Raw genomic sequence first — 24,825 nt, 5'->3', positions numbered from 1 at the left:
CTTCTAGCAGCTTAGCTTTGCCTTTCCCTTAGAAGACATCTGCTTTTGACTGAAGTTTTAAATAAACCCTCCTAAGTATCAGTGAAATGCACATTACTGAATTTATAACTTCTTACTATTTTTCATGGATACTGGGACAAAAAGATAAGAATATAGTCTTTGCTGGTTTAAAATTATGTCATTTTGGCATGACACACAAATACGAATTCTAAATCCAGCCTCAGATTTTAGTAGGTGTAGTCAAGTTCTAATTTATTACTTAACGTACATTTCTTGTTGTGTTGACTGGCTAAAGCAGAGGAGTGTCCCTTACTTCTTTCATGAAACCCTGAGAAACCGAGTCACTCCATGTTATCTCATTGTTGCCTTCTGCCCACATTTTTTGTTTCCCTGTGTCATGCACTCTTTCTGTTTATGATCTCAGCATTCATTTATAAATACTGACTTTACATCAAAATGCAAAAATAGGATTGACTTGGGTGACTTCTTAGGTCCCTCCAACCCTAAGATTGTTTGATTTGGAAATGCTGTATTGAATAATGCTTATATGTTGCAGACATAAACTACAAATGACCAATATGATCCATGAATAGTTAGATGAATTAACTTGCTGTTACCTCTAAAACTGTACCGACAGAGCATGCATCTTTTTTCCCTGTTCAGTGGCTTTCCCACATCAAATGATCTCACTCAATTATTTTGGCTTTTGTGAAGGTGTATGGGCAAGTCTTCGCTCTAGCACTCGCCTGATCAGCTCTCCAACATCCTTCATTGATGTTGGTGCCCGGCTGGCAGGCAGGGACCACTCGGCACCCTTTAGTAACAGCACCTACCTGCAAAACCAGCTCTCGAAACGCCAAGCGGCCCTTTATATATTTGGTGAAAAGTCACAACTAAGGGTAAGATTTCTTTTTCTCACTTGGAAACTTTACGGATAGACGAAGGCAGTTTATAAAACTTACCTCAAACCAGCTTTTCTAGGAATTTCGTTTTATAGCATAGATTCTTAATCTGGAGTTAATAATCAATCTCAAAAAATTTTTTAGCTCGTATGTATGTATGTATGTCTAAATATAGTACCTCATAATCATTAAAAAAATCAAACATCAGGAATATTAGAAAGTGTATGTACAAAAAAAGAAATAAGGCTCATTCAGGCTGTTTTTCCATTGTCTTAGTTCAGCTTCCATAGGAATCTGTGCCCCTGGCAAAACAGATCCCTATTGATAAAGAAAGCTACAGGAAGGTAGGAGAGTGAAAAGAAGACCACGGCACTGCATATGGAGACAAGGGAAGGCCAAGACTGGTCCTAAGCTAAACTTTTTAAAAACTTTGCAAGGCTATATATACAGAAACACATGTCCTAAGGCCAGTCAGAAATTTCAAAATATCAGATGCTAATGAACTTTATTCTTAATTTGAAATGATTGTGCTGAGGAGCTGAAGACGATGCTTTAGGTCCTATAAATTGTAAAGATTATCTCTACCTCCAAGAGCAACTATTCCTTGGGTTTGTTTTAGCAATTCATATATTACAAAATAAATTTCATTACCGCTGATAGGTTTGTGGGAAATAAAAGTATTTGTTAATTCAGAAATCCCCGCAAAGTTTAGCCCAGTGCCCAGTCAGCACTGGACAATCTAGACAGACCTTCAGTTGAACTGTGGACCTGGAGCTGGGAGCAGGATCCCACATGCTTGCTTTGCAAGATGCCAGTGACTGAGTCATCTCTTCTATGGCAGGCGGGCTTTGCTCGCTCTTCTCCCACTGCCAGGCCTGCTGCAATCACTTAGTCACAACCTTTAGGGGAGAGGGCATGAAACTGCTGGGTAATGCTCAATTTTTAAGTATGCACACGTGTCTTCTGATGCAGCAGAAAACTTTGTATCCAGAAAATAGTTGGAACACTTTTCACAGTAATCCAGGGCTGCCTGGACAGCCTCTTTGGCACCAGTGTCTTCCCCAGAGCACAGACTTTCCACACTTCAGCACACCACTTATTCATGACCTGAATCACTCTCCAAGCTTTGTCTCCTAAATTCTCACCTCTGCCATTGCCTTTGCACGTCAGTCGTCAGATGAGCTGTGTGGTCATGCATATATGAGTAAGAAAGATTGACTCCTTGCAACTCTTCCTCCTTTTGCTCCCTCCTTCCCTTTCCCCCATCTCTCTCCTTCCTTCTTTCTTTTTCTTTCTTTTATCCTAAAGTGTTATATTTTAAAAACATAATTCTACCATCCCGGTACAGTAATTATTAGGATTTCCATATATTCCATTCAAGCTTTCCTTTTTATTTATTCAATAAAGTAGAGTGTAGGGCCATATTTGTCTGATGTATGCCACATTCTGGCTAGCACAGTGCTGTCTAGCTGCAGCCCAACACTTTCTTCTCCCCACAAAGGAGACATGTAGGAAAGCAAATAAGTAGAGAATGACCTATTCTAAATAATCTTGAGTGGCCCATATTTACCTTTTTCAATTTACATACTTTACTACCTTATACTTAGAAACAAATTCCTTATGACCTAGTGTATGTCAGCACAATGATTGATAGTTCCTCGTTCATAAGATAAGCGTACCTAGCTCGTGTAAGGTTGAGAAATGGAAAGGAACCTGGTTTTCCTGGAAAGTAAACTATCTTTTATCTATTGTAAGTTTTAAAAAAATACAAACAGATAAGAACTCATGTATGCTACTGAGTTCTTATCTCAAGAACATGCTTCCATATTGTAGAATAGTCTTCATAACCACTTTAATCCCTACGTGGCGTCCCAGTTTTTTGGATTTTTACATTTATCTTCTATATGTAAAATTGCAGTCCCATTTACAAGCATATAGTTTTTTATTTTTTTATTGAGATACAGTTTAGTGGGGTTTTGTTTCTATGCTTTAGATTATTTCTTTAGGGTAGCTTCCTTTTTAAAAGAGGAATTATTAAGACAAAGAAACGGTTTTTTCTTTTTTTTTTGAAACTTTTTTTCTTAATACATATTAGAAATGATATTTTTTAAAAAATAATTAGGAGTTTTTGCTTTTTATTTTAAAACTTTATTATACCTTTAAAAAATGCTCTAAAATAACCAATATAAAATGTTAAACAGACCGTATGCATAAGTTCTTGGCAACGTTTTTTTTTAATTGTGATAAAATACAAGTAACATAAATTTACCATCTTATTGTGTACAGCTCAGTAGTTTTATGTACATTCACATCGTTATACACCCAATCTCCAGAAAGCAGTTTTACTCTTAGAAAAGCAAATAATACAATAGAGTAATTTTGGCAGAATGTGAAGAAAGCATAAAGAATGTGAGAAAACTAATTCATTCTTTGGCATGAAAAAGTTGAGAACTTTTAAATCTTCAGAACTAGGCAACTAGATTATCAAAACAAAATAGACCAAAGGACCATCAGTTTAGCATTTTTAAATTACAAATACAATCTCATGTGGAATAAATTTCTTATGGATTAAAGATGTAAATGATAAAAGTATTCAAATAAATAGAGATTGATACATGTGTCATATTGAGTGGAAAAAATGTCCCAAAGCTAGAAATGGCAAAACCTTTCAGATTTTACTATATCTAAAATTTTGTATCTTTAACTTTAAAAGAGTAACTGCAATGTTAGTAGTCTTAGGGCAGTGAGGTAGTGATTTTTATTTCCTTCTCAATGTTCATCTCTACTTTTTTTTTTTTCATTTTACAATGACTATGTTTTACTTGCATTATAAGAAACAAATATGTGTATGTCTACAAACTTCAATTTGTAGAGTTCTGGAACCTCAACAGTATATTACCTTTTCGTTACCGTGTATATCTTGGAGAGACTTAGTTTACAGTTTTGGATTAATCACGCTGTCCACGTGTCATTGGTTCCTCTTTAGACTTCCAGGTTCATGGCCTTACAATTGGCTTATATATGGTGTTATAAATTCCATCCGGTTCCAGACTACCAGTAGTCTCTCCAAATTCTCAGAATGACAGCAATCCAAGTCAAACCACAAGAGCTTACCGAGTGGCTCTTTCCAGTAATACTGACACATTAGCCACACAAGATCGACTCTCTTGACCTCTGCAACCTCTGTAGCTACTTGGCCTCAACTGACCGTACGCCATCAAGTATGGGCCCTGTTAAAAACTGTGCTCTTTTACCTGTAGCACTTCATCTGCCTAATTCTCTGCATCTTCACCCACAGAACTTCAAGTTAGAATTTGCTTTAAATTGTGAGTTTGTTCCTGTTGAATTTCATGACATCCGACAAGTTAAAGCCAGTTTTAAAAAATTGATGAGGGCATGTGTCCCGAGCACCATCCCTACTGACTCAGAAGTGACCTTCCTGAAAGCCCTGGGAGACTCTGAGTGGTTCCCACAGGTAATGTCTGGAGCAGCTCGTTGTATAACTCAAGGAAAGAGAAGTCCAGTTGGATATACAGAATGGATATTTGAGGGGGAAAAATATTGTGTTCCCCCACTAACTGACACTCTCCCCTTATTGTGTGCCCTCCATAAAGGCTTTCCAGTTCCAGGAAACCATGTGAGCTAGAAGATGGGTCTAGAATTCTTCATCCCTGGGCTCTCATCTCTCTATCACTGAGAACTTTGTCTTCATAGGATGCTAAGGAGGAGGTCTTTATTGTTAGATGGAAACTTTTTGATATGCAACAGATTTCATCAACAAATATTTATAGGACTCCTGCTCTGTTGTCAGCAGAGTGAGGATCCAGGACAGAATGTGATATCTAGATGACTCCAAGAGCCTTTCCCTGTTACTTTCTCACCTCTCATGTGTCTTTGCCTTTTCCATGTGTCTAGATTTTAGATTCACCTTCAGACCAGCCACCAAGGTCATATTGGATGCCCTAAAGCCTACCTAAGGTTTAGGAAAAACTGCATATCCTTTCTTCAGCTTAGTCAAGCTTGGGATGTTTTTAATTAAACTCTTATTGAGAAATTAGGGACAAATAGGTATGCCAGCACACATAACCCTCATTTCTTCCAAACCACAGAAGAAAGGTATTTATGACATGCATGTTTTAAACACTGATGCGGACATTTGGCCAAGACCACCTCTGCAGTATACCCTCAGCCTTCGGTTTAGGCCACTGATGCTATGCCTGCTATTCCTTTGCCCCCCGTAGGAGTTCCCAGCCCCTCTAATCCCCTGTTCCTATCTGCCTCCAAGCTTCCCGCCTCTCTTAAGGAGGAAGAAGAGTTGTTTTCCGTAAGCCAGGAAATAACGGAGTACCCAGGGCAGTGACTATTCTCAAGATAATTGAACTATCTATTAAAAGAAAAAAAAAAAACAGCCACATATATAATTAGCTATAAATCTAGGTCAGGATATGTTAATACCTGTCCCTAAGCTATGAGCCCCAGCCCCAAACTGTTCCCACCACCCAGCCTATCTGTTTCTGGTACATACTGTGTGCTGCTTCTTACTCCAAAGTGGATCCATACCAGAAGTTGGTGACTAAAAACAGTGGAAAATACTGCCCTGCTTGGGACATCGGCATTTTCAAAGTTAACTCAGAGCAATTGCTAAGCCCAAGAGAATTCAGGTCTGGTAATAGCTGCGTTATACGAACAGTGCGTGAGGAGCTTCCTGTTGCTGGAGAAGACATGCGCCTTGTTCCTGGGTTTAAAGTAGCCCAGCTCTGTTTAAAATACAGGGGGCGGTGGGGGGGGGGAGTTTATGTTAGTTGACAGTTGGATTCATTGTACAAATTATATCAAATGATGCTTGAAATATAGTTTTAAACTATAATACACAATTGGTTTTGAATCTCTATGCTCCGCTCACAACCTAGTTGTCCATTAGGGACTTGAGTCTGTTGACTTGGCTTGAAAGGCTGAGCACAAATAGAGGTTTTCTTCCCATTGAATACATGGTGCAGACAAATAAGAGTCTTTTTTAAAAGATAAAATTCATTTGTCATAAAATTCAGCCCTTTAAAGTGTACAGTTCAGTGCTTTTTAGTACAGAGTTGTGCAACCATCCTCCTATGTAATTACAGAAAAATTAAGAGTATCTGAAGTAGAATTGACTACATCATAGAAAAACACATTTTAAGTCCAGTAACTGTGTTGTCAGGGCCACTTAGTATCTCTTGTCTTTTCCATTGTGTGGAATTCTGTAGCTCTTCTGCTTTGAGGGGATCACGCACGGTCAGTTTATTTCATTGTCTATCATTTGAACACATTGTTTTAAAATATGTCTACTTTTAAATCATGTCAGTTTCATCTTGATTTTGACAAAGAACTTTAAGCATTTAAACCTTACGTGGTTCTTTTGTCCAAATACTTTATCCCTAACTTGTTTCGTTATCTAAGGTTGATAATGAGTCTGTCTGTTCTTGGTGCTCAGAAAGCGCCTGGTCTAATTGTGGCCTCCTTTCCTATCTCTTAGCTTCACAGGATAATGCAGCTGGCTGTGGTTGTATCAGAAGTACTTGAGAATGGTTCCTCAGTTTTGGTCTGTTTGGAGGAAGGCTGGGACATCACTGCACAAGTAAACTACTAAAACATAGTTTTATATACTTAGTTTTAGATTTATATTTAAATTCAGTTGTTTTTAAATTCTACAGATGAATCTTATATATAATGACTAATGTGTTTATGGATAGAGAAAGTCCTATGTTAAAAACCACTTAGTATCCATCAGAAAGCTCTGTGCCCTGAGCTTCCAGGCACTGCATAGCCTGGAGCTCTGGCCCAGGGCGTCGGGCTGCCACATGACAGATACACCACGGGAGGATACAAACAGAGCCCTCGACCAGAGGGTAGGACATGGGTCATCCTTCCTGGGTTTTATCAGTCCTTTCCCTGGCTTTCAGTAAGCCCCTCCTTTACCCACTCCAGAGTGAAAAAAGAAAAGTATAAGTATAAACTAGGTAAGACATTAATCTATACCTGCCAAAAAGTAGATAATAGGTTTGAACTGACCCTCTAGCCTTATTAATTAACCTGTAGGAGAGGGCTGCAGTTACAAACTGGCCAGTAAAGATTTAAATCGTAATTCCCTGAGAGAAAACATGTGGCCAAAACGAATTTGAGTTTTCATTTTTACTGGAAAGTTTGCAGAATTAATTTGATTGGCTGTCCTGGGGCAGTTAGTGAACAAATTTGCTGTTCAGGTGACTTCGCCTGTCTTAGTAACAAAGTTTTTTCAGGACTGAAAGTAATGAAGTATTCATCCTGCTTGTGCCGTAGGTGACATCCCTGGTGCAGTTACTCAGTGATCCCTTTTATAGGACACTCGAAGGCTTCCGGATGTTGGTCGAAAAGGAATGGCTCTCTTTTGGTCATAAATTCAGTCAGCGGAGCAGCTTGACCCTCAACTGTCAGGGTAGTGGTTTTACTCCAGTCTTCCTGCAGTTCTTAGACTGTGTACACCAGGTAAGTAGAGCAAACTTAAATTGACTTGATACGAAGGAAAGAAAAGAAAGGCATTTATTGCTCATTGCAGTGCTGTGCCAGGTATCTTCATGTCATGACTCTGATGGACTCAGCCATAAGACTTGCTGAAATCTTAGCCATGGATTCCTGGGAATAGAGAAGAAAAAGAACTAGTTGGTTTCTAAAACTAGGATAGCTGAGTTGGCTATTGGGCTGGCCCCCATGTGAAGTGGCCAGCACTCTAAATTATCATCTCCTAAGAAGAGGAGCACACCTGGCTTTGTTGTCCAGGAAGGTTTGATCTATGGTAGAACAGCCAAAATCTCTAGGTGATGGCAGGGCCTGAAATCCAGCAGGTGGTCTTCCCAATTTGGGAAGCTTGTGCCTAGGAATATAGAAGGTAGACGCTAACCCCTGAGAAAGAATCAAGGCCCAATCAAGCAAGCTTGTGAGGTTGAGAACACTGGCTCGGTTCTACTCAGTGACCTAATCAGGGCTAATCAAGAGACCAGACAGAAACCCAGGTGTATAATCCAGTCAGACCCAGGGGGAGCAGGCGGATGGGGGACACGTGAATGCTCTAGGCTCCCTCCTACCCTCCTCTCAGGCACATCAGATATAAACTTCCTAATGGGGTCTGAATCAGAATTGGGCTTGAGAATTGCAGGGCCCTCGGTTTGCTAAATTGGCCTAAGAAAAGCAGGGTTGACATTTCCAGCTTTGTTTCGTCTGCACCACAACAATGAATGGGTTCTGGCATGTCAAACATATTTGTCAGGACAGTGAGCCTCTTTGAAATAGATTGGCCTCGGGTACCTATTGGAAAGAGAGGTGGAAATGTTTTCAGGAACCAGAACTGAAATTAGGTCTTCTAAAGAGGCCAAGTTGGTGTATGGGTTTTATTTTGGTTTGGTTTTGTACTCTGTTAAATCGTTTGATCAGCTTTATTAATTCACTTCGTAATTTTTCATTTATTTAAAGTATATACAATTCAATAGTTTTTAGTATATTTACAGAGTTGGGTAATTGCCACAGTCAATTTTAGAACATGTCACCACTCCAAAAAGAAACTCTATACCCATTAGCAGTGACTTTCCATCCCCCCACCTCCTCCCCCCGCCTGTAATCAGCTTCTTAAAGAAAAGATCTATTGAATAATTTCAATTAATTCTGTCCAAACAACATCTGGAGAAGCTGGTCACAAGGTTGAGCTTACATTTTAAATCTTTGCAGCAAACGGTTTATTTGTTTACTATTTGAATATGAGCCTTTTTATTTCTTACTCCTTTTGGAAGATAAATGAGGGAGACATTTGGAGCCCATTATCTCTGAAACTGAAAGCTTCGCTGAGGCAAAGGGAGAGAAGCAAGCATCTTTTTCTCACATCTAGATAGGTGAAAGCACATGAGTTCTTCATGAAGCACTTCTTATTATCTTGCTTATTACCTTGTATTGCTTACCAGATGCAGTAGGCTGTCTACCTTAAACATATACAGTGATGTATGCCAGTTATTTCTCAGTGTAACTGACAGAGGTATGGGGAGGCAGGTAAAAGCCAGTACTCACTATAGGATTTCATTTATAGAAAATTCTACAAAAGGCAAAACTGTAGTGACAGAAAACAGATCAGTGGTTGCTTGGCACCAGTGGTCAGGGACCATGAAGGGGCATGACCAAACTTTTTAGGATGAGGGAACTATTCTGTCCTAATTGTGGTGTTCATTACACAAATAACCAAAACTAATCAATCAGCCTGTATGCTGTAAATAGGGACATTTTATTATATGTAAATTGTCTATCAATGAACCTGAAAAAACAAAATTTCAATTAGTAAGTCCAACATCTCAGTTAACTGAAGTTCCAGAAAAATAAAACAGCAGCTGTCTGGTTTCTCCAGAGAAAAATGTGTCAGTCTGGTGCCCAGAGAATGCTTATAATAACCCTGGCTGCCTGCTCTTTAGAAATCGGGCAGGAAACAGGTCCAGGGAGATCCCTCTTAAGTGTGCAGATTTTTTCTATGCTATTTTCAGTTGCAAGCCTCATCACTAACCCAGTTGTGCCTGCTGTTCCCAAGTCCAGAGCTCATCAAGTCTTCCAGAGGACAAACTTCTAATCCCTTGCTTTCAAGGAGGCAATCCCATGACTGCATGGGTTAGGAAGGGACCCTGGAGATCTCACCAGTTCCTCTGTAGACTTACACCTGGTCCTCATTTTTGGCTCCCATTTCACCCCTATATATGTTACTCAGCTCTTGGGCTTCTGAGTCCTGAGCCTTTCTGGGTTTATAGGGCAAGCTGTTACCGTCTCAAATCATTTTCATCCTACAAGCGTCCCAGTGTAGCTTCTCGTCTTCTGTCATTTATTGCTATTCTTCCTTTTATTTTCCATCGTTCATAAATATACTAAATTTTCTTGACCTGCTACTGTCTTCCTTCCCATTCTCCCCACCTCCTTTTAGATTTTTTACCTTATAAAAATTCCTTTCCTTTAATTAAGGGAGAGTTGCAGGGGGCTGAGTGTGTATGGCCTAATTTTGCACTATTAAATATGTTAAATATCCATGTTTAAGTTGCAGAGTTCTGCATACCTAAACTAAGAGTCAGCAAAAGAATCCACTCACAATCAGTGAGAGATGGGAGGTTCTCATAGAAGACATATTGTCCTCGAAAATGAGAACATCATTCTACCCCAAGTATAATAATAATAACTTGCAATGAATACTTATATTTTATTGTTGGGGGTAGGTAGGAGTGTCAGAAGTCCAGAATTGGAAAGTAACCTGTATTTTGTGAGTACCCCTTAAGTAGTATAAACAAAGTAACTTAATATAAACAAAAGTGAAGTATAAATTATATTCCTCTTGTGTTTAGAATACATTAAAATAGGGACGCTTGGGTGGCTCAGTCAGTTAAGCATCTGCCTTCAGCTCAGGTCATGATCCCAACGTCCTGGGATCGAGTCCTGCGTCGGGCTCCCTGCTCAGCGGGGGAGCCTGCTTCTCCCTCTGCCTGCCGCTCCCCCTGCTTGTGCTCTCTCTCTGACCAATAAATATATAAAATCTTAAAAAAAAAATAGAATACATTACAATAGATGCTAAAACAATGTAATGTTACCTAAAACCTCTTTAGGGTGTATGTTTACTTTCTAGTATCTTTGTATTTTAAATAATGAGTTAGAATTCAAATATTCTATATAAATTGAGCTTTAGTGACAGCTCAGTTATTTGTAGGTGAATGCTTCACAAACTGTAGAAAATAATATTGTTCAGGGTCTAAAGACTCCTTTAGTATTCATTTAAATATGGTTGTACCACGTTCAAATTTTTTATAGATTTTTTTTAAAGATTTATTTATTTATTTTAGAGAGAGCGAGAGTGCAAGGAGCGGGGAGGGTCAGAGGGAGAGAGAGAGAGAAGCAAACTCCCCACTGAGCATGGAGCCTGACACGGGGCTCGATCTCACAACCCTACAACCCTGAGATCCTGACCTGAGCCAAAATCAAGAGTTGGACACCCAGGCACCCCAACATTAAAATTTTTTAAATTAAAATATGAATTTTTACATATTTGCCTGAACCCTCTTTTGCCTTAATACTGTCACACGTACTAACCTGAGTGGAGGCGAGTCATTGCAAAGCAAGCATATGACCTTAATTGCAGTATTTAAAGGATGCTTGGCTATGATAGGTATCAGCTTTGGTGAAGCAAATTACTTTGTGCTGAAAAGGGATTGTTTATTCATTCAAAAACAGAAGACTATAGAAGACTGTAGTTAACAACTAGTGCTTCTGACTCTTGCTGACTTAATTATAAGGTAGTGTTTCATCATCTCCTACATACTAGTTTTAGGCATTAGAAAACGCCTTCTTTGAATACCTTTCAAGTGAACACTAGTGCTTTACATGACTCCAACTTTTGCCAGACAATTCGAATTACTGCTGTCCTCAGACTCTCAGGGGCACAAAGCAGAGCCAGGCACAACAACATTAAAAAAAAAAATGTGCAGAATTACGCAGCAGCAAGCGAAACTCCCAGGTGGAATGTGTTCACTGCTTATTAACCATTTCTAACATGCTAAATACCAAAAGGCTATGGAAATTTGCCTAGACTTGTCCATTAGTACTAATAGAGTTACAAAGAAAACAGATGAAGCACCAATCTTAAATTAGAACTGCCTCATCATATAAAAAGCCATTGTTTACGCCAGTATATCCAGGTGTCGGATGAATTATAAATGCTAGATCCCTGTTTCATAATAGCAACATCTGGCAGATTTTTTGTTGCTTCTAAAAGAAATTGGCTTAGTTCAAATGATATCATTACAGGATGCTTCCTTTTCTGAAAATAGTTGCACCAAATTCAAAAAGAAATACATCCAAAATACAAAAATGAAATTTTTACCTAAAATTTATTTTTAAAATATAATTCCAAGGGAACAGATATGTATAATATGAACAAAAACATGAAGTATAGGAAAGCATCTCCTCTATTTCAACATTAGAGTAAATCTTTGTTTCTTAGAACTTTTTCATTATTTCCTACTTTGAGAAAAATAAATAACAGTTATAACTTTGCTTTTGAAGTTTATTCATGTTGTAAATTGACTCGCTCTGGTCTGGCTGTGTGATAGGTTCTCCTCACCGTTACCATATGCCAGCACTATGCTAGGTCCTATTCCAAAAAGAAAAACTGTTTGCCTCTTGAAGATATGAACTTTCCTTGTGAGCACATGTGTGAGGAGCTAAGCTGCCCTCACACGGTTTGGTTACTCTGAAATTTATCCATTAATATCGGCAAAATAACTGCAGCTAATGGGTTAATGGAATATTCAAAGTTTCTGGTGTCTTCCCGCTTCCCATGCATTTGAAAATTGGCAGAAATTGACATAATCCAAGCTGTTTTATAGCAAAGCAATTTTACATTAAAGTTTTTATATTTTGAGCCCACAAGATAAATCTGAGTTTACATAGCAGTCTTACTTACTAATTTTTGATCTTTAACAAATTATTTAACCTCTCTGTACTTTGGTTTCTAGAAAGATACATGAATAGATAGATAGCTATCAGAAGGATTGCAAATCTTATGTCAAGTGATTGGCCCAGTAGAAACTGCATACATAATGTTTATTAAATCTTTATCTTGAAATAATGAAAACTAACAGTTACCTATTTTTCTAGGGTGTGTCTGTCATACCCACAGTTTTTCCAATGTTAATACCATTCTATATAGGGTCTCTTGTAGCTTAACATTTCTAATTCTTGAAAGCAAAATCCAGTGTTAACTCACTATATTTTATTCCCAAAAACATTGATCTTTCCTGGGATTTGAGTCATAGCTTATTTTATGAGCCTTTAAATTTTATAAAGTACTTAATGACACATGGACAAAAAATAAGACCCTATAAATTCATGTTTCTCCAAATTCCATTTCAGATTCTCTTCTTATAAATAAGTGAAATTGGCAGGTTTCACTCCATAATGGAAAACAAAACTAAAATACCTCACATAGCTTCGTCTTTTAAATCCGTATATTTTTATCTTCCATCAAGATAAATATAAAATTATTTTGGACAACAGAATCCAGATGATGCCTGAGAAAGGCCTAGAAACTCTACTCATCAGCATATTTGGGGAAATGCTCATATAGAATTAATTTATAGGCTGAGATGCCTATCATTTCCAATTCTACATAATAAAATGAGGCTAAATTTATTTGAAGCAGATTTGCCCTTAGGCCCCAAATATCTTGTGGCCAACAGTAAAGAAAAATAATGAAACCAAGTGCTATTCTTTGAAAAGATCAACAGAATTGATAAACTTCTAGCCAGACTGATCAAAGAAAGACAAAAAATACCAATATTAGAAATGAGAAAGATGACATCACTACAGATTCTACAGATACTAAAAGGACCATAAGGGAATATTATGAACATTTTACACCAATAAAATCAACAATATAGATGAAATGGGCAAATTCCTTGAAAGACGCAACCTACCACACTCACTCAGGAAGAAATACATAATTTGAATAAGCCTGTGTTTTTAAGGAAATTGAAATTGTAGTTAAAATCTTTCCACACTGAAAACTTCAGACCCATGTGGCTTCACTCGTTAATTCTGCCAAGTATTTAAGGAAGAAATAATAGCAATTCTACAAAAACTCTTCCAGAAAATTGAAGCAAAGGGAATACCTCACTCTATGAGACCATCATTACCCTGGCCTGACAAAGACAACAAAACAAAACTATAGATCAGTATCTGTGATGATCACACATTCAAATTTTCTAGACAAAATTTCAAATCCAGCAATATAGTTAAAAGATAATATGCCATGGTCAAGTGGCATTTATCCCAGGAATGCACAGTTGGTTTCACATTCTAAATCAATCAAAATATTAAGAAACTTTTTAAAAAAGAAAAATCATGGGGTGCCTGGGTGGCTCAGCCGTTAAGCGTCTGCCTTCAGCTCAGGTCATGATCCCAGGGTCCTGGGATCAAGTCCCGCATCTGGTTCCTGGCTCAGAGGGGAGCCTGCTTCTCCCTCTGCCTGCTGTTCCCCCTGCTTGTGTGCGCTTTCTCTCTCTCTCACAAATAAATAAATAAAATATTTAAAAAAGAAAAATCATATGGTCGTCCCAATAGATGCAAAAAACCATTTGAGAAAATATAGCATCTATTCCTTGTAAAAACGTTCAGGAAACCATGAATAGAAGGGAACTTCCTCAAACTCTAGATAGTATCTATTTTTTTAAGAACCTATAGCTAACATCGTACTCAATAGTGAAAGACTAAATGCTTTGCCCCTAAGATCAGGAACAAGATGCGTATGTACTTCACTTGTATTCAACATTGTACTAAATAAAGGCCGTAGCCATGCAATAAGGCAAGAAATTGACATCCCCATTAGAGAAGAAGTGAAATCACCTTTATTTACATGCAACATGGTTGTCTATGGAATCTACAAAAAGCTAGAATAAGTGAATTCAGTGAGGTTACAGAATACATGGTCAACATACAAAAATCACTAGTATTTCCACATAGTAGCAATGAATTTTTGGAAAATGAAAATGTAAAAATTATTATCTTTACAATAGTATCAAAAAACATGAAAGAAATCTAACAAAATGTTAAAAACCTGGACACTGAAAACTACAAAACATTACTGAGAGAAATTAAAGGCCTAAATAAATCAAGAAATACCTCTTGTTTATGAGTCAGAGGATTCAGTATTTTTGAAATGTCAGTCTCCCAGATTGACCTAAAGATTCAGTGCAATCACAGTCAAACTGCCAGGAGGCTATTTTATAGAAATGGACAAGCTCATTCTAAAATCCATATGGCAGCGCTCTGGTTTCTCTTCAGATCGCATAAATCTTTCGCCCCTTAAAATCCATATGGAAATGCAAAGAATCTAGAAGAACCAAAACAACTTGGAAAAAGAACAAAATTGGAAGACTAGTACTATCTGATTTTATTATAAAGCTACAGTAATCAGTACTGTGTGATAATTGGTATAATTGGTGTAATCTATTCCATTGACCAGAATAGAGTCCAAAAATAGTCCCACACTATATGTGATATGTGGAAAACTGATTTTCAATGAAGGTGCAAAAGCAATTGGTAGAGATAGGGTCGTCTTCAACAAATAGTGCCAGACAATTGGATTTCCAGATGTAAAAACAAACAAACCAAAAAAAACAAAAAACAAAGAAACAAACAACACACACACACACACAACTTTGGTCCAAACCTAGCACCAGTATAAAAGTTAATTCAAAAGGGATCATAGACCTAAATGTAAGACCTAAAATTATACAACTCCTAGAAGAAACAATAGGAAGAAATTTTTGTGACCTTGGGTTAGGCAAGGGTATCTTACATTCAACACCAAAAGGATGATTTATAAAAGAACAAATTCATAAATTAGACCTTGTCAAAATTTAAAACTTTTGTTCTTTAAAAATCACTGTTCATAAAATAGAAAGACAAATTATGGATCTGCTTAAAGGGCTTATATCCAGAATGATTCAAGAATTCTTGGGGCACCTGGGTGTGGTTCAGTCAGTTTAGCATCTGCCTTTGGCTCAGGTCATGATCTCCAGGTCCTGGGATCAAGCCCCGTGTCAGGCTCCCTGATCAGTGGGGAGTCTGCTTCTCCCTCTCCCTCTGCCCCTCCCCAAAACCCCCACCACTTCCACTGCTTTGGTGCATGTGCTCCCTCTCTGTGCAAAAATAAATAAATAAAATCTTTTAAAAAATAAAAGTAAAATAAAAATGAAAACTTAAATAAAATAAAAGGATAAAACAATACTTAACAGAAGAGGAAGGAAGCGTGTGGATTGTACTTTTTGGAGACCACTGTGGTATTTTACAGCAGAAGAATCTAGGTGTCCCATTGACAAGGAGGAAAAAAAGCCAATGAACTAGACAAACTGAGTCCCTGAGAGATAGGACTAAATGGAGAAAGTATAATTTTTCTTTTTTACTGGAAATCTAAGCACCAGATTTTGTCATGCAAATACAATCAGGTCTTTGTTTCTCATTATGGTAAAAAGACATTTCAGAAAACAGAATTGAGAGCCCAGAAATAAACCCACACATATACGGACAATTAATTTACAACAAAGGAGCCAAGAACATAAAATGGAGAAAGGGCAGTCTTCAACAAATGGAAAACTGGACAGCTCCACGCAAAAGAATGAAACTAGACCACTGTCTTACACCATACACAGAAATTAACTCAAAGTGGATTAAAGACTTGACTGTAAGGCCTAAAACTATAAAATTCCTAGAAGACTGCAAAGGCAAGGGAAGCCAAAGCAAAAATAAACAAATGGGAGTACATCAAGCCAAAGAGCCTCTCCACAGTGAAGGAAACATCAGAATGAGAGGGCAACCTACTGAATGGGGGATGATATCTGCGAACCCTCTATCTGATAAGGGGTTCATATCCACAGTATATAAACAACTCCTACAACTCCATGATAAAAAAAATTAAAAATGGAGATCTAAATAGACATTTTCCCCGTGTTTCTTAATGTCAGATTGCAAATGTGGCTATCTACGTATTAATCAACCCAGCATTCAGGTCAATCTGATTTTTTTTTTCCATGGAAGAAATCCTCACATGCTTGTTTCTTAAGCTGTGGCTAAAGAGTTTTAAAAAAAAAAAAAAACATTCCTCTATATCTTTTTCTACTTCCAGTAGACCTGATAATTAACCCATTTGGGGGCAGATTGGTTTTCAACCTCCAGCAGTTAGCGTGGGCAGGTGCCCTCGTGGCGTGCAGACAGACACACGACAGTGCCCCAGGCACTGACACCACGGTGCTCTCTGAGCATCAGTTCCAGTTCAAGCAGGGTGAGTGCCAGGGGCCTTGAGAAGTGTCTAACCTTTCTGACATAATTGCAGGGTCCCGGATTTGTGGTGAGGCCAGTCACTCAGTACAGTGGGCTGTGAAAGTATTTTTCCACTCATAGAGGAGTTTTGCTTTTAGTCCTAGCCTATGATCTCCCTGAAATGCCTGTAAGTTCAACTTAAGGTCATATTCATTATCATTTCCATTCTCCTTTACCTCATAAGTGGGTCTTCAAAATTATATACTTAAGCATATTAAGTATCAGAATAATCAAGGAAAGACACAGATATGTATGAGGCAGTGGTTCCAATGGAGAACAGCCATTGAGAGAACGGCTTTGTTATTTGGAGCTTCGTTTAATAAAAGTTTTTCTAAGTTTCTAGAACCTGTTATGGGCTGGGTCCGTAGAAATAGCCCTGAACTCTTCTTCCCCTGTGACTAACAAGGTTTATTCCAATGTCTGTTGGGGCAAAGTTGTTCTGTTCTTGGAGCTCACTCTCCTTGAGCCCGTTGCAGATTCCTCCTCCCTGAGACTCTCAGGTGGAAGGGAACCAAATTCCATCCTGGGCCTGTCTCCTTCTGTCCTACCACCCACAATCTGAGTCACCCCCTCTCTATCATGTGCACACTGGCAATTGGGGTGGTGCCTTTGATTCCGAGCCAGGAGCTCGGACTAGAGAGCGTGCAGCTCTAAAGCCCTGGAATAGGGCACACTACCTCGCTCCTCAGGGCCGTGTCACAGCTGTCCCATGGGAAGCTCTCCTGTCTTACGGATCCGATGCAGCAGGAAGTGGCTGAGAGCAGGAAAGCAGCTCCACAGTATACAAGCCCATTGAATCAGACGCACACTCTCTTTTAATGTGTTTTCCTAAAGTCCACTTTGTTTTATATTACTTATGAGCTAAAATTTTAGTTCATTTAAAAAGCCAATAAGAAAATGTTATGGGGAGAAAAAAAACCTTTAATCACAGAAAACTAGATTTCTAACCAGATGATAAACTTTGATAAATCAGTGATATCCAGATCATGACTTTAAATTCTCACTGATCTATTAGGCTGTAACATCAACATATTACACACGTCTCCTCACTTTGGCTGACCAAATGTGGGCCTACATTGCCAAATTAAACATGGAGAGAAAAGCTGGCTTCTAGACAGCTTGCCTAACATGTTCATTTGAAACAGCTTTTAAGCAAATATAATTACGATTGGAACTTATCTCAACCAAACAAAATTCTCTAATGGTCATGAGAGATTGAGCAATAAGAGGTGAGATTGCTAGGTGGATTGGAGTGTCGCAAGGTCGTCAGCCGACCTTCTGCCAACATGAGATGACTCCATCGAGTCTGCATACCGCTTGTCTAAAGTACGCTATGGCTCAGTGACTGTTCCAAGCTCTGCCTTGCTCCCTCTCTCCCATATCATGCCTTCATCCTGAGTCCCACGTCCAGTGACCTCACTGCCTAACTTAATGAGGACAAATTAAGTTAAAAGGCATAAGCTCCTCCCCCTTCCCTTGGCACTTGAGCATCTCTTTTTTCTCATCTACTCTTCTATCCCTCCTCATTTCCAAAGCTGTTGCCTCTATCTGAGCCCTTGGCTGCATTCATTCTTGCTTTCCCTGGGCCTTGCTCTCCTAGTTATCAGCTCTTTTGCCACAGGTTGTTCTCTCTCTACTGGCTTCTCCTGCGTTGTCTCCAGACAGCCACGTGTTTCTTTTTTGTCCTGAGAAGATCTCTTGCTGTCCCCCAAACCACTACCTCCTCTTCTCATGTCTTCCACTGCCAGACTTCTCTGTACAACTTTTCTTGTTTCATTACAGACTATTACAGCACAATGCCTGAAAAGCAGGTTATGACTTACGATAATGTATGTCTGTCGAGTACCTCGCACAGTATAAAGCAGTGAATGAGGCACAGACCTTGGGTTCAGATTTGATCTCACTGGTTACTGTCGAATGACCTTGGGAAATTACTTAATCTTACTCAACCTCAGCTGCTTCTTTTCTAAAGGAGGGGGGCCGTGGGAATAATAATGCTTATCTTCAGAGAATCTGAATAGGGATTTTTCCAAAGACATACAGACAGCCAGTAAGTATTATGAGAAGGTACTCAACATCACGAATAACAGGGACGTGCATAATCAGAACCACCATGAGATACCACCACACACCTATTAGGCTGGCTAGTGTTATGAAGACAAGAGGTAACAAGTGTCGTCAAGATACAGAGAAAGGGAGCCCTTGTGCATAGCGGGTGGGAATGTAGATTGGTGTAGCCACTGTGGAAAAGTAGTTCCTCAAAAAATTAAAAAGAGAATGACCTTATGATCCAGCAATCCCACTTCGGGGTATTTTTCCAAGGGAGTGAATTTGGGATCTCAAAGAGATCGCTGTACTCCTGTGTATTCACTGCAGCATTATTCCCACTGGCCAACATATGGAAACAACCTACGTGTCCGTCTACAGATGAACGGACAAAGAAAATGTGATATATGTAAACAATGGAATACTATTCGGCCACGAGGGGAAAAAAAGGAAATCTTGCTATTTGCAACAACGTGGCTGGACCTTGAGGGCATTATGCTCAGCGAAATAATTCAGAGAAGAATAAGTTCAGTATGATCTCATTTATATGTGGAATCTAAAAGAGCCAAACTCAGGGACAGTAGAATGGTGGTTGCCAGAGGCTGGGGGTTGCAGGAAATGTGGAGATACTGGCCAAGGGGTACGAACTTCCAGTTATAAGAGTAATAAGTTCTGGGAACCCGACGTACAGCATGATGACTGCAGTTAACAATACGGTATTATATACTTGGAAGTCGCGAAGAGACTTGGATCTTAAATGTTCTCACTAAGAAAGAAGCTAATTGGGTGAGGCGATAGAGGTGCTAACTAACCCTATTGTGGTAATCATTTCATAATAGATCCTGTGTTCCAAATCACCGTGTCGTATACCTTAAATTGACCATGTTATATGTCAGTCATATCTCAATAAAGCCAAGAGAGAACAATGCCTATCTGGCAATGTTGTTATGGAGATGAAGTGAAATTAGGTTTGTAAAAAACCCGAGCCTGGTGTCTGGCATGTAGTAGGTGCTCACAAAGGCTGGTTCCCTTCCCACCTCCCCTCACGGTAGCGGTTCAGTGGCCTGACCGACCACGTGGTCTCCTGCATATTGCAGGTCACCGTTCAGTGGCATGGCGTCCAGTTTGTGTTAAGTTTGATTCTTACTCTTTCCTTTGTCTTGTGTGTTTCAGGTTCACAACCAATATCCAACGGAGTTTGAATTCAATCTCTATTACTTAAAGTTCTTGGCTTTCCACTATGTGTCTAATCGCTTTAAAACATTTCTCCTGGATTCAGACTATGAAAGATTAGAGCATGGTATGTGTTTGCACTCCCTTGTTCCATCTTTTTTGTTAGTTTTGTGTGTTTTTAATTAAAAACTCTAATAACGTACTACCCCCAAATGTAGCAAGGCCATTTTAGGGTTTTACCCTTAACTATAAGAGTAGAATAGCTATGAAGGAGTGCCCACATTCTCCCATTATGTGCTGTGCTAACTCTTAGGGACTGCATGTGGTCACCCCTGGAGCGCGGTAGAAAGGTGAAATCAGCTTACTATTTTAACATCTCAAAGTGGTATCACTGTTTGAAGAGAAACATTTGACTTAGTTTTTCCATCCCTGGTGCACTCACTCTGGTAGGAAAAGCACCTGCCCTTGGATGCAGTTTGAATAGCAGGAAAGGCCATGGGCTCCGGAGCAAATAGACCAGGGTTCAAGTCCAGCATTCCCAGTACCAGCTGAGCCCTTTGGACAAGTTAGGTGCCTCTCTGAGTTTCCTCAGTGTCCTCATCTCTAAAATGAGGACAATAATAGCACCTACCCCTTTGGCCATGATGATCACGTGAGGAAATATTTGTAAATTTCTTAGCACAGTTTCTAGCTTTTAATAATCACTCATTGAATTTTAGACATCCCTATCATTATTATAATTTTTAATAGCAGTAATACTTATAAAGAGTAGATTTTTAAAGTCAGGCCCTGTGAAAACATTTCCCACAGGATCTTGTTAAGAAGACAATAAAGGGGAAAAAACCCCGCTATTTTCAATGTATTTACCTGGATATTCATAAAGAGAACTCTTCTAGTGGCTGAAAATATTTACTGATGTTCTCAGTTTAAAATGCGAAATCAGAAAATGTTGTTTTCTGGTTTATTAAACGGTCTAGTATGATATTTCATACTTTGGTAAAGGAGACAGCACTGGTTCTTTCTTACACTGCAGACCCTCATTGACTCATAGAATTGTACTTCCACACATCATAATCAGAAACTTTAATTTCTTAAGCACTGTGTGTTGAGAAGACATGAAGGAGAACGGGTTACGCTGGACACTGGAGTCACTTGGAGAACTTTTAAAATGACCTAGTATCTGGGACCCATCCTCAGAGATTCTGATTTAACTGGTCTGAGGCAAGACCTAAGCACTGGGATTTTTTAAAGCCCTTGATTTTTCTGATGTGTGGCCAGGGTTGAGAACTACTACCCTGGACCCTGCAGCTAAAAGGTAGACAAGAAACAATAATTAGTCTTGGGGGCCTCTTGTAGGATTTTGTGCAGCCTTGGGCTTGAAACATTCTTTTCTGACCAACTGGTAAAACGCTTGTTGACTCTTGACTGAGTCATCTCACTCAAAGCAAGACAGCACTGCCAAGAGAGGCACCTTCCTGGGCCTCTGAAGAAATAGCCTCCTTCCTTACCCTTACACGTCTTCTCTGCTAAAACCAAAGTGAGCTCGTGTGAGTGGCAGATTGACTGTTCCATAGGTACAAGGATAGGGTCAGAAAAGGCTTGACGCAGCCCCCGTCTGCATTTGGCTTTTGTTAAGTCACCCAGAGATACAGACCACAACCTTCTATCATCCAAAGTCTCCATGACCATGATTTGCAGTATATATAAACTACTAAACAAGAAGAAACTTTACATGGCTTCCTAATGAACAGCTGACGACTGGAAAAAGAACCTAAAATTATGTTTTTAACTGAGCTTCATGACATCGACTTGAAGTCCTTCCCTTTTCTCCTGAACAATGTGTAGAATGACTCCTGGCGTGGAGCTCTGTGAGCCCAGATATACATGTAGGTGTGGATTAGAAGAAGGTCATGATGCTGAATACTTATCAGATGTTTTCCTTCCATTTGGGTTTGTTTCCCTGTAGCTGTGAGGTTCATTCCTGTCCTTAGCTTTGCAGTTATACCTCCTACGGTTTCTGCACGTACGTTGCTGTTTTGAGAGCCATACGGTAGAGTTCACTTTTCATCTGCTACATGCATCATAGTTTTAGGCAGAAGTTGATTTATTTGATTTTTGTTTTATTGATTTTTTTTTTTTTTTTTTTTTTGGATTTACAGGAACTTTGTTTGATGATAAAGGAGACAAGCATGCCAAAAAAGGAATTTGTATTTGGGAGTGTATTGATAGAATGCACAAGAGGAGTCCCATTTTCTTTAATTATTTATATTCACCAGTGGAAATAGAGGTACAGTAAGAAAGTATTTATGTTTCATTTTCTGAATATTTAGTGTTAAAGTTTTCCTTACTTTTAAGTATATGTAAGCCGTTTTTTTCTAAACGTTGGACTAGGAAGCTATTTAAAATACCGGAAGCTGTTTGAAAGTTTGATATACCATGCGTTTGGGTTATGATAGAATGGAGACTATTCATCATATTCTTGACCACAAAGATTAGGAGCTGGACCCCCAAATCTAGAAGGGGTAACTTAAAGAAAGTCAAAGCAAGGCAACTTTCCACAGGATGAAAGACCAAACAAAACGTGAAACCTCATCTGGTTATCTAAGCTGAAAAAAAATCTAAAATACTTTAGGAAAGATTTCTTTAAGTCCATTTATACCAAAGCCATGGAAGCAGGGATGTTTGGAGCCCAGCCCAAGAAGCATGACATCTCAGGGCACCCATGCTCTGTGATGCACGTCTACATGAAGTAAGCTCTGGGATGGGACTACCACCTTCCTCAGGGGCAAGAAGGCCCCGTCCTTGGCTCCATACATTAGGACCCCACTCTGGCCTTTCTCCAGCAACCCCTTCCTCATAGTGTGCAGAGCACAAGAAACCGAGTGTATGTGTTTAGATACCCCTTCTTTATCTAAACCATGCTCTGGTACCCCAAAATTTCTAACCCAGATCTAAGTTACTCGCAAGACTACTTCCAGTCTATCTCCCAAGCCAGTGCATGTGCCCCTCAGCTCCAAGGGTGCCCAAGTAGTAGCTGTTTGCAGGGGGTAACAGAGCTAAGCTTCGTGGGCTGGGGTGTATGTACACATTCATAAAAGACCCTCAGAATATAGGACAGAGCCAAAGTGAGAGGAGCAGAGACTTAGGCCAAGGACTGGGAGATGCGACCAGCTTCCCCAGTGCCACCACTTTCTGGTGTAGAATTCCAAGGAGTCGAAGAGATCTCATTTTGAGCCTGGTCTTCCAGGTCAATAGGAAGTTACATTTATCAGGGTAGGAGGAGAAACATATTTTATTTAATAGTTTATCTTGATGTATAACATTTAAATATTTAGACATACGGTATTTGAACATCCATTCATGCTCTTGCCCTGGACCCTGCAAATGTTGGGGGCCGGCCTGCCTGTAAACTTGAGGTACCTTGAGGTCAAGATGAAACTCTATTTCAGAATTCTCTTTGAACAGGCCCTGAAGCCCAATGTAAATGTTTCCAGCCTCAAGAAGTGGGATTACTACGTAGAGGAGACCCTTTCCACAGGGCCTTCATATGACTGGATGATGCTGACCCCCAAGCAGTTCCCCTCCGAGGACTCTGAAGTGGCCGGAGGAGCTGGGCCCCAGAGCCAGAGGAGAACGGTGTGGCCATGCTATGATGACGTCAGCTGTGCTCAGCCCGGTGCACTCACCAGCCTTTTCGGTGTAAGTCAGGCCTACGGGGACAGGCACGCAGGGCACCCGAGGCCTCAGGAACCAGGCTAAGTTAAAAGTGGTTTGCAAACCTCTAGACGTGGCTGTCCTCACTCTGGGCCAGTGTTATATGTGGCACCCCAGAAGGATGAGGAAACCAAATTTGCTCCCCAGCAGCAGCAGGGGACCAGGCTCAAGTACTGGAAAAGAGTCAAAAAAAGTAAGTTTTCCGGCATTATGAGGAAGCAATCAAGCAAATGGAGCAATTTGCAGCTTCCCAGCTGTTTAAGCTGCCCAGCAGCCTGAGTCAGGCCCAGGTTATGGCTTTCGTGGGTGCTTGACTTCCTCTGGTCAGAAGTGTGGGCAGTTGATGGCCTCATGGGAGTACTGCCAACCGTCTTCTCCAGGGAATATTCTGGAGTGAAACCGTCCCAGCAGTAGCCACCCTGATGAGAGCAGCAGCCCCGAGGAAAGCGTTTGAGCCCTGACCTGGGCCAAAGAGTTCCTGAAGCGTGTTCGTCCGTTCTTCGGACCGGGAGGGACACGTAGCTGCAGCGGAGACGCGGTCACAGAGGCAGCTGCTCTGCCCTCCGGCCTCGCTCTCCAAAGGGAACGCCATTCCTCGGGCATTTCTTGGTTCATTCTTTCCACATCTGGTTTTAAATCATCAGAGTTGGGGTTCCTCTCAAGGACAGACCTCTACCTCAGCTATTTGGGTTTGGACACCCGCCCAGTGCTTGACCTTTTGCTGTGGCCGTCAGATTTCCTGCAGGGTGGCCAATGTGAAGGTGTTTGGGATACATGTTTTCTCTTTATTTAAGTGATTCTGTACAAAAAGGCCTGATTTCAGATGCAAAAAAATCACCTTTGCCTCAGTGCGTCACACCAGCGAGAGCTCCCACCACCGTTGCTGGCTTGGGAGACCTGTGAGGCCACTGACTTCAGCTGCCTTCTGGCCATGATGCTCACCGGGCCCAGCACAGAGGAGATTTGGCTCTGGGGCACATTCTGATTTCTGTGAAATACTTAATGTCAGAAAACTCCTTTTAATTACTTCGCAGGAAATTGAAAGATTGGAGCATAAATTGAACCAAACCCCTGAGAAGTGGCAACAGCTGTGGGA

The 24,825-nt window shown here is 39.9% G+C and overlaps 1 protein-coding gene across 1 annotated transcript in view; it reads left to right on the top strand.

The window, feature by feature from the left end:
* SBF2 (SET binding factor 2) overlaps window positions 1-24,825 on the top strand; it is a 452,940-nt gene that overhangs the window by 420,311 nt on the left and 7,804 nt on the right. Inside the window, 8 exon segments of the mRNA XM_040630773.1 lie at window positions 715-899; window positions 4,201-4,377; window positions 6,412-6,513; window positions 7,215-7,400; window positions 20,016-20,142; window positions 22,175-22,302; window positions 23,481-23,714; window positions 24,764-24,825. The exon segment at window positions 24,764-24,825 is cut by the window's right edge and continues 4 nt beyond it. Coding sequence (XP_040486707.1) covers window positions 715-899; window positions 4,201-4,377; window positions 6,412-6,513; window positions 7,215-7,400; window positions 20,016-20,142; window positions 22,175-22,302; window positions 23,481-23,714; window positions 24,764-24,825 — 1,201 coding nt within the window.

This window comes from Ursus maritimus, unplaced genomic scaffold (genome assembly GCF_017311325.1).
Source record: "Ursus maritimus isolate PB19 unplaced genomic scaffold, ASM1731132v1 scaffold_16, whole genome shotgun sequence".
NCBI lineage: Eukaryota > Metazoa > Chordata > Mammalia > Carnivora > Ursidae > Ursus > Ursus maritimus.
This window is presented reverse-complemented; position numbering and strand designations above follow the sequence as displayed.